The following is a 10,555-nucleotide window of genomic DNA, read 5'->3' as shown; positions in this document are numbered from 1 at the left end:
CGTGAAGCCCGGTGTCTGAGACGCAGCATCCCCCACACACAGGACCCACGTCGCAGCCAGCCGGCATGAACCTGCTCTGAAAAGCTGTGATAAAGGAGAACATGCCTCTAGCTTGCTGTGTGTTTTTGCAACACTTACCTAACCTCTCTGGTCCTCCATTTCCTTAACAAAGAAGAGAAACCCATCCAAAGGGCAGGAGTGAGGGTGAAGTGAAGCCAGAGGAGACTCACGGAGGTTGCAATCAGTAAGTTCTGTACATGATGAAGGGGGTGCTTTTGTTTTTTCATGGGCTTGGCACTCAGCCTCCTCCAGCCCACACGAGACACACGTGCCTGGACAGAGCACACACCGTGCCAGGCAGCACTGAGATGACAGCCAGGGCTGCAGCCCAGTCCACAGCGGCTCCCAGGCGGTGGTCTTTGAGGAAGAGGAAGCCGCAGCCCACCGAGATGGGTCCATGAGGCCCCCAGGCCAAGCCCCTCCCTCCCACCACGACCAGGCATCGGGGCTCAGATGGCCTGGTCCTGCCTCCGTCTCAGGCTGAGCACGCGGGCTGCTGCCAGGAAGGCCGCCCCGGTGAGCAGCTCGGCGATGAAGCTGATCCAGCCCAGGGCCAGGGACCAGCCGAAGCGGATGTCCACCTGGTCCAGCAGGGCCTTCTCCTCCAGGAGACACAGCGCCTCCCGGAAGGCGGCGGCTGAATACGCGATGTAGACGCTGATGCCCGCGAGGGTCACCAAGGCTGAAGGGGTTGCAAAGGAGAGCAGATCAGACCCCCATCCCCGGGCACTGCCCCTCCTTCCCACTGCTGGTCCCTCTGCCCCGTGCTCCCTCCTCCCTTCCCCTCCCTTCCTGCCACTGGTAACTCCTGCCTATCCCCGCATCTCAGCTCCTGGCAATTCCTGGACCTCCCCCCGAGCCAGTCAAACCCACCATGGGGTTGCACAGCATCACATGGCCCTCCATCACTGCCCAGGTCAGAATTTGTTTGTAAAACGACTTATCTAATGCCTGTCTGCCCCAATGTGAGCTCCAGAGGGTCCACCCTGGATGCCCAGCACCCAGAACAGCACCCTGCACACGGCAGTGCTCCATCCACACGTTATGAGAACGCACTGTCCAGTCCCATAGCCACTGGCCCCACATGGCTCTTTAAACTTATATTAATTTAAATGAACATCTCAGCTCCACGTTGGCACCTGCCACATGCCAAGTGCTTGTTGCCTGTTTCGTGGCAAATTAGAGAATTTCTCCATCAGGAGAGTTCTCCTAGAAGGTGCTGTTTGGAGGATTAGTCACTGGACAAACTATTCATGCCAATATTAATAATAATAGCAGGTGGGTGGAGGGGATCAGAGCCTCACCGTATTCTCACCTCCAGGCATTACTTTATTTCCCTCCATGGATTCTGAGTGTGTGTGTCATTACTGTTCTTGTTCTTTTTTAAGGTCCATTTCAAATGCACCAGAAGCAGGGAGGCCATAAAACAACCAGCTGTGATTTTGGCTTTAATCAATCAAAGCAACGCCTGTCAGGATGGCAAGTGCACATGAAAGACTGAGGGTGGCCAGAGTGAGGGTCTCCCTCCAGCCCATGGCCCTAACGCTGACGCTCTCACAACACGCTTCTTTTGTGAAGTAATGAAAGCAATTCTCAGAATCTGCTCTCACCCCTATGCTTCTCTCTTGGGAACACAGACCCAGGGACCCTGGGTGGGAAACTACTGATCCCTTCCAGCTAGGAGATCACAGGAGGGGGAAACCAAGCCCCAGAAGCGATGGGACCCCCCAACCCTTCCCTTCTGGGGGATCGTGCACAGCCCCTCCTGGAACCCGGGCCCCGTGCAGGGTGGGCACCTACCTCCAAAGAGGAAGAGGGTCCCCGTGAGCAGGAGGAGGAGGGAGGCTCGCAGGAGGAAGCTCAGAAACCCTGTCATCCCCCCCAAAACCATCAGGATCAGGCTGAGAGGCAGCAGAATCACAAACGTCCCATGCATGGCTTAGGGGAGACAGGAGGACAGCAGGTTACTAACATCCTTCTGTTAATCAACAAACATTCACTGAGCACCTCCTGTGGGCCAGCACCCAAACGCTGGGGGAAAAAATCGACACCACTGCTGCTAATAATAATGATGATAATAATATTATTAATAGCAACAGTTACTGAGGCTCAGCTATGCCAGACTTTGTGCTGTATGAGTATCAGCTCAAGTAATTCTCACACACCCTGCGAGGCAAGTATCCTTCTTGTTCATTCGCTTATTCGCTCAGCACATGTGTACTGAGTGCATGCTTTGTGCCAGGCTCTGTCCCCAGCACAGCGGAATCAACGGCAAATCCACCAGGACTCCTGCCCTCGTCGGGCTGTATGGAGTCAAGCAAGTGAACAAATAAGTGACAAAGTTGAGAGGTGGTGACAAACTCCGGGGGAGGGGCGTGAATAAAGCAGAGGAGGGGCCGGAGCAGTGGCTCCACTGAAGAAGTGACATTGGAGCAAAGACCTGAGGGAGGCGAGGGAGGCAGCTGTGCGAAAGGAAGGGCCAGAAGGGAGGGACCGCAGAGAGGAGCGGGGGCGGAGTCTTAGATGGGAGGGCGTGTGCCTGCTGGGGCTGAGGCTGGGGACAGCCGTGGAGGGCAGCGGGGAGTTAGGGAGGAGAAGGGAGTGGAGGAGGAAGGCAGAGTTAGCAGCAGCTCACGTGGGGCTCCTGAGCCATCGGGAAGATTTTGAACTTCTCTCTGAATGAGATGGAGGCCACCAGACAGTTTGGGGCGGAAGAAACATAGAATTTAACTTCAGTTCCTAAAGGTCGCTCTGGCCACTATATTGAGAGTGAACAGCAGAGGGCGTAGTGGGTTGAAAGGCGGCTCCCAAGTTCACATCCAGCAGGAACCTGTGAATGTGACCTAATTAGGGACAAGAGTCGTTGCCGATGCAACGAAGTCCAGGGTCTCCAGATGAGCTCATCCCGGGTGAGACCCAATGACTTTATTTATTTATTTATTTATTTATTTATTTATTTATTTTTAACATCTTTATTGGAGTATAATTGCTTTACAATGGTGTGTTAGTTTCTACTTTATAACAAAGTGTATCGGCTATACGTATACATATATCCCCATATCTCATCCCTCTTGCGTCTCCCTCCCATCCTCCCTATCCCACCCCTCTAGGTGGACAAAAAGCACCGAGCTGATCTCCCTGTGCTATGCGGCTGCTTCCCACTAGCCATCCATTTTACATCTGGTAGTATATATATGCCCATGCCACTCTCTCACTTCATCCCAGCTTACCCTTCCCCCTCCCCCCTGTCCTCAAGTCCATTCTCTATGTCTGTGTTTCCCGGAGCTGGTTTGGCCCAGCAGTCCCACGTGTGAGGTTCCCAGACAACGCTGCTGCTGAGTTCTCGTACATGTTCAATTAAATGTCTGGGCAAGAACAGGACACCCCCTGGGAAAGTTGTAAGATCTCCTGCTGAAATTTGGTTTAGTATATATTGGTGTTTTTTGGTATGTGCCTTGGTCTTTTTTATTTTCTGATTTTCAGGACTGCTGTCTGGGAACATAAATATTGATTCTGAGTTCTGTTCTTCTTGGAAATGTCCCCACCTCCAGTCACATCTCACTCAGAAACAAATGTCTATGGGCCCCACAGAACCTGGGGATGCTGCAGGGAACAAGGTCTCTGCCCTCATGGGGATCACAGTGCAGTACAGGAGACAGCCTAGCAGGAAATAAAGGGGATAATTACAGACCGAGTGTCACAAAGGACATGAGTGTGATGATGCAGAAAAACGGAAAAAAAATAAAAAATAAAAAAAAAATAAAAAAAAGAAAAACGGGGTGGGCGGTGAGGGGGGGGTGCACCTCTATAGATGAGATAGTTGTTTTAATTTCCTAGAGCTGACATAACAAATTACTACAAACTAGGTGTCTTAATAGCAGGAGGCATTTATTCTCTCACGGTTCTGGAGGCCCTAAGTCCAAAATCAAGGTGTCAGCAGGACCGCGCTCTCTTCAGAGACTCCAGGGGAGAATCCTTCCTTGCCTTTTCCAGCTTCTGGCAGTTGCCGGCAATCCTTGGCGTTCCTTGGCTCGGGATAGCATCCCTCTGTCCACCTCCATCTTCTTATGACCTTCTTTTCTCTCCTCTGTGATTCTCCTTTTTTTACGAGGACACTTGTCACAGGATTTAGGTTAATCCACAATGATCTCATCTCGAAAGCCTTAACTCAATTACACCTGCGAAGGTACTTTTCCCAAATGAGGTCCCATTCACAGGTACCGAGGGTTAGGACGTGGATACATCTTTTGGGGGGTGATACCTTTCAGTCCACTACACTGTTTACAGTAGGAGCTCAAGACGTGAGAGCTAAGATTACCGTCTAGAGTTAACAATACTAATAATGTTGGAGATCAGGAAGATAACTAACATGCAGCCCCGTCCTCAAGGAAGCTATGTTCTAGTGACAATAGACTCGAAAATTTACAAAAATTTTAAAAATCCACTTCCTTACCAGGCATAATAGGACTGAATATCTCTGAGCATTTCTTGGAGTCTCCAAGTCATATTGACAAGGTTTGAAAATAAAGATAGTGACACTTTCCCCTTTGGGAAATGGTTCCTGAGACTTCCTTCTTTCTCCAGAGCTTCTGATGTTTCTGGAGAATAATACTTCTCTGCTCTCTTTAAGAGAAGGACTGTTACTTCGCTAACCACCCCGGGGCTTCCTGACCTCGCAAGCACTTTGGAAGGCTGCTTTTCCCATCGAGCTATTCTTTGAACAGTGCAATAATGGATCATTCACACAGTTAGCCTTGGCGTGAACGTCTTGGCATTTTTCTGGGTTTGCTTTTCCTTTGCAACAAAGCACTTCTGAGTCGAAAAGATCTCTTGCACCTGGGTACATATTTGCTCTTGATGGAAAAAATGACCTGTCAACATTATTAGTGTTATTAATTCTACATGGTAATCTTAGTTCTCACGTGTTGAGTTCCTACTGTAGGCAGTGGAGGATAGCAGAACTCTGAACCCAAGAAACAGGCTAGGAACTTTTCCCCTGGTCTGCCGTGGCCTCTGGTCTTGGCACACTCACGTTATACTGGAATTACCCTCGGTGTAGCATCATTCTAAAAGAATAGAAACTGCCTGGGTTCAAATCCCAGATCAACCAGTTACTGTGCAAACTTTGGTAACTTACCTAACCTCTCTGTGCCTCGGTTTCCTCATTTGAAAAGTGAGGAGTATAATAACAGTACCTGCCTCATGGGTCTGTTGTGAAGATTAAATGGGTTGAAACATGTAAAGACCTCAGGACAGGGTCTGGCACACAGCACCTGTTCTGTAAGCATTGACTGTTATTTTTATAGCCCTTCAACCACTCCACTGAAAGTGGTCCCCACCTCCTTTTATTACACGCCCCTGTTTTATTTCCTTTGTTACACCTACTACTATTTGAAGCCATTTTATGTTAATTTATTCCCTGGTCCATGTGTTTATTATCTGTCTCCTGCACTAGACACTACGCCTATATGGCAAGGACCCCACCTGTCTCATCATGTTTTATCCCCAGCACTAAGCAAGCAAGGGCATTTGCAATGATTAGCTCCATTTTACAGATGAGAAGCCTGAGGTTCAGGGAGACAATATGACTTAGAGCAGAAGGAGGAGACAATAACTGACCTCCTGCTTTGGGTGATACCCTACGCTGGATGCTTTCCTTCCGTGATCTCAAAACAGCCCATTTTTTAAAAATTTATTATTTTATTGAAGTATAGTTGAATTACAATGTTGTGTTAATTACTGCTATACAGCAGAGTGGCTCAGTTATACATATATATATATATATTTCATATTCTTTTCCATCTACAGGATATTGAATATAGTTCCCTGTGCTATACAGTAGGACCTTGCTGTTTATAAAACAGCCCATTTATGGAAGCAGGTGACTGGCCAGCAGTCACACAGCTGGGAAGAAGGAGGGCCCTTATCTATGATGTGGCTGACCCCACCCCCCCCCCACGTCCTGCTGGGAGAGGCACATGACTCAGCTCAGCCAATCAGCACATTCCTTCCCTTCGGCCACACTGACTGGCTCAGACCTGGGCACGTGATCCAGTTTAGTCCAATGAGAGACCTACCTGGTGGTTTTGCAGAATGACTGGGCAACAGTCTCCGTCTGCTTAGGTTGCTGATTCTGGAGAGGATTTAGTTGAAAGCAGAACCCAAACAGAAGCAAAGCCCAGGGAGGAGAAGAAGACATTAAGTTTAGCTCTGGATCCCAGGGGGCTTGAGATTTTTAGTTTCGTGGACCAGGAATTCCTTTTCTGTTTCAACTAGTATGATTTGAGTTTCCGTCACTTACCATCAAAAGACTCCTGGCTGATACAGCTAGCCTGGTTGGTTCTAGACTGTGGCTGTTTTATGTAAACTGTGCTGAATTTGAAGACCCCCCCCCCACCAAAACCAATTCCAGTCCCTAGCCAGGGAACCAAACCCATGACATCCCCAGAGCTAATCAGGAAGATAAAACATCCAAGCAAGGTGGATTTTTATTGGGTACTGAAGTAGGCTACCTGCTTGGATTTTCTTGGAGGAAAAACCAATGGTTCTTCCCATACACCCCCACGGGGACTTGTCTAGGAGGCTGACTCACAGAACACGCTGCTTGTCACCTGGCCTCTCTCCTCTATGGGCTCTGCATAAAGGGAATGAAACGTGTTCATATAATAAAAGAACTTGGGCAACATTCAAAACTCTTTCTGGGGATTAAGAGATTCTGTGAAAAAGCTCTCTCTGGGGGTGATTTGCAGTGAGCACGAGGTCTGAAGCGGCAGCCTCCTCTCTGTGTTGATACAATGGTAGTAAGAGCAGCTAACACTTATGGCAGACTTAAAGGAGCAAGACACTGCATGAGGCTCTATAAATACACTCTCCCACTTCATCCTTGAAATAGCCTTATGAGGAGCCATGACAGTTATCTTCATTTTGCCCATGAGGGAACTGAGGCTCAGAGAGGTATAGGAATTTGCCCAAGGCCACGTGCCTAGTTGGTGGTGAAGCAGGGGGTTAGACCTAGGGCCAAGGGAACAGATGAACAGACTGTGGATGTGAGTTTTGCCTGTTTCTCAAAACCCTGGACAACACAGGGTTGGTTCATTATCAAGATTCATGAAGAGGCCAGACCAGTGGTGACTGTGGTTAGCCATCCAATTTACTCACTGATGTGATAAGCAGGCTGAATGCCAGCACCCAGCCCAGCAAAGGGCCATAGATGTGATTGCATCTAAAAGAGGCTGGGGGGACTTCCCTGGTGGTGCAGTGGTTAAGAATCCGCCTGCCAATGCTGGGGACACGGGTTCGAGCCCTGGTCCGGGAAGATCCCACATGCCACGGAGCAACTAAGCCTGTGTGCCACAACTACTGAGCCTGCACGCCGCACCTACTGAAGCCCTCATGCCTAGAGCCCATGCTCCACAACAAGAGAAGCCACCGCAATGAGAAGTCCACGCACCGCAACGAAGAGTAGCCCCCGCTCGCTGCGACTGGAGAAAGCCCACGCTTAGCAACGAAGACCCGACACTGCCAAAAATAAATAAATAAAATAAAAATAATAATAAATAAAAAATAAATAAAATAAGCTGCACACGAACAATTTTAAAGTCCAAAGAGACACCAACTTTGTTTTAAGGCTGTAGTAGCTTGATACACCATCTCCTTGCTACCTTCTCCAGCCTTCTCTGTGGACCACAGCACTACATTCAGAAGCCTGTTAAGCCAACACAGGAGTTTTTGAACAGGAATTCTTGGTTATTCTTGAAATGCTCTGAGAACACCCAAAGTTCCTCCTACTGCAGCTTGGGGCTGAGGACAGAGTTCGTGAGACCACTTCCTTTCCTCCACCCCCCTCATATTCCAAGCATCTAGGGGATATCTCCTTCAATGGAAATTCATGCAGTGGTGTGCTGGAGCTGGATTATATCAGAGTCAGCTGTTAAGTTTTCAGGAGTATGAGGAGCCAGTTGACATCATGTTGACAGCCTGAAACTGACCACAGTGGGAATATTTACACCACAGAGATGGGCAAATGCCACAAATCAAGACTCTCCCCTCCCGCAGACAGCCAATTGTTAAATATTTTCCAGCCCACCACTGGACTTTAGAGAAACAGTCTGGTTCATTCATATACTCATTCAGTCATTCAACAAATTTGGATTGAGTTCCACCTCTAAATAATAGAGTTTGCATTCACTCTCATGCCTGCTCATCAAACCTTGGCTCATGGGCTACTCTATACCAGGCTCTGTGCTAAACACAGGGAATCCAGCAGTGGCAAGAAAGACGTGGCCCCTGCCCTCATGGAGCTCAGGGTCTTAAAAAATGTCACACAACCTGTAGCACGAGTAGGAGCTGACCAACTCAAGCTGGAAGGATGGGAGCAGGGAGACTCCAATTGGAGGCAATGGCATGTGCAAAGTTCCTGTGGCAGGAGGAAACTTAGCACCCCTCCAGGAACTGGCCCAAGGCCAGCATAGCCGGAGAGGGAAGAGCAAAGGGGAGAGTGGAGTTGGAGAGGGACCCTGGCAGCCCTTGTGGGCCATGCTAGGGACTTGTCTTCATTCTAAGAGTCACATCCCCAAGCCTCACTCAGTAAGTCTATCAAAAGCTGCACATACTTTTCAAGGTCTATGGAACTCAGTCCTCATTTCCTCATCATGTCCTTTCTGTGGTACCTCTCTGGGCCTCAGTTTCCTCTTTGGAAAACTAAAGATTAAGACAGAGATGACAAACAACTTCATAGGGAGGCTGTGGAGATTAAATGAGGGCACAGCTGGAAAGCGTTCAGCTCCATGTCTGGCCAGCTGCGAGCCTCAGCGAATGGAACTATGACTGATTTCCCTCCTTCCTCCACTGTTTATTCAGCCCGTTTGCTTTCTCAAATTCTATCCTCCCACCTTTCCAGAGTTCCAATCACCGTGCCAGGCACTGGGAAATCAGCCAGGAACAACAGACACATGGTCCCTGGCGAGAGGGAGCGGTCCTCTGCCTCCTGGTTCCCTCTCTTGAATCATACAACAAATATTTACTGCATCCCTGCTACTGCCAAGCGCTTGTTCTCAACACCGAGGATGCAGAGAAGGCTGACAAGGGGGTGTGCCAGTCAGCTCCCCGGGCTGGCTTAGGTGTCTCTTCGGGCTCCCAGCCACCCTGCCTCGTGCTGCATGTCACTCTGAAATGTAACTGCGCACTTCCACCTCGGTCTCACCAGCTAGTCTGTGCGCCCCCTGAGCGCTTGGCCTGGGGCTTCAGCAGCAGCAGCACGGTGCCTGGCGCACAGAAAGCCTTCAGCCAACGTTTGTTGAATGAATCCTCAACCACACGTTGCAGGTGGAGCGAGTGGACCCCGCCTCCTGCTCCTAACCGCGTTCCCCTCTCCCGCCGGTGCCAGAGGCCGCCCCGACCGCCCTCTCCAACGCAGCGCCACCGCCCCCCACCCCACCCCGCCTGCTGTTTGGACAAAGGCTCCCAAACTGGTGTCCAGTCCTCCCCCATCCCACCCTCCCCGGACTCACTGAAAAGTTGTCGGCTCGAGTCGCTGAAGGTCACGTTCTCCTGCCAGAAGGGGTTCATCAGCGGCGCGCACGGGCTCTGGACTGCATGGGGCAGAAGACTCGGTGGGCGGGGGCACCGGGCTTCGGACCCCGGACCGAGGCTTCGCCCCGACGCCCGCTCTGCGTGCCCCACCCCGGAGGGCGGGCGCGGAGCCAGAGCAGCCGCAGGCTGGGCGGAGCGCCTCTCGGAACGGCGATGGCAGCCCCAGAAGCCCTGCCCACCTTCCCTCCGACCCCAGATATTGCGTTTCGCGCCCCGGGGCTTGGGGGGCGGATGCGCTCCAAGCAACAAGTCCCGGGCGAGCCCGGCGCCGCTCAGGGGCGTCGGTGGCGGCCACCGCCCCGGGTCCCCGGATACATCCTTACCCCGGCAGGTCCGCCAGAGGCCGGAGTGCGAGCTCAGAGGTTCGAGCTGGCTGCGGTTGGCGGCCCCTGCCGGGTCCCGTGCCCCCGGGCCGCTCCGCTCCAGCCGCTCCGTGTCAATGATGTACCAGAAGTCCGTGCCGATGGCGGCCGCCAGGAGCACAAAGCTGAGCGCCCCAGTCAGCGCCGCCGCGCCGGCCAGCGCGCCCAGGTGCACCCGCATCGCCGACCCGGGACCCCACGCGCCGCCCGCAGTCCCCCCCGCCGCCTCCTGCGTCCCTGAGTTCGGAGCCGGAAAGCCGGCCTCCGGACCTCGATCCCTCCCTCCGCCCCTGGCTCCGCCCCTCAGCCCCTCACCTGCGCCCTGGGACCTGCCCCGGCTCCTCCCTCAGACTCCATCCCAGCCAAACGCCACCTCAGTCAACACTCCCAGCCCTAGCGCAGCCCCTCACCCCCACTCCTCACTTTTCCCCAGACCCTTCTCCCTCCTACCCGCTCCCGCGCTCTCCACGAACCCCCAGCCGTTCCCACTACGCCCTGCCTCTGCCTTTCCTCCCCAAGCCCAGCTCCTCTCCTCGCACCCC

The 10,555-nt window shown here is 51.9% G+C and overlaps 1 protein-coding gene across 2 annotated transcripts; it reads right to left on the bottom strand.

Moving 5' to 3' along the window:
* Positions 1-509: 509 nt before the first annotated feature.
* Positions 510-10,194, bottom strand: TMEM114 (transmembrane protein 114). 2 transcript variants are annotated; one of them, XM_057530253.1, is made up of 4 exons: positions 9,975-10,194; positions 9,570-9,650; positions 1,861-1,998; positions 510-742 (listed from the first exon to the last, which is right to left on the bottom strand). In XM_057530253.1, the coding sequence occupies exons 1-4, from the start codon at positions 10,192-10,194 to the stop codon at positions 510-512; spliced, it is 672 nt and encodes a 223-aa protein (XP_057386236.1). The 2 variants fall into 2 exon arrangements, with proteins under 2 accessions (XP_057386236.1, XP_057386237.1); XM_057530254.1 differs by lacking the exon at positions 1,861-1,998.
* Between the last annotated feature and the right edge of the window lie 361 nt (positions 10,195-10,555).

Source organism: Balaenoptera acutorostrata, chromosome 15 (assembly GCF_949987535.1).
Source record: "Balaenoptera acutorostrata chromosome 15, mBalAcu1.1, whole genome shotgun sequence".
In the NCBI taxonomy this organism is placed as follows: Eukaryota; Metazoa; Chordata; class Mammalia; order Artiodactyla; family Balaenopteridae; genus Balaenoptera; species Balaenoptera acutorostrata.
This window is presented reverse-complemented; position numbering and strand designations above follow the sequence as displayed.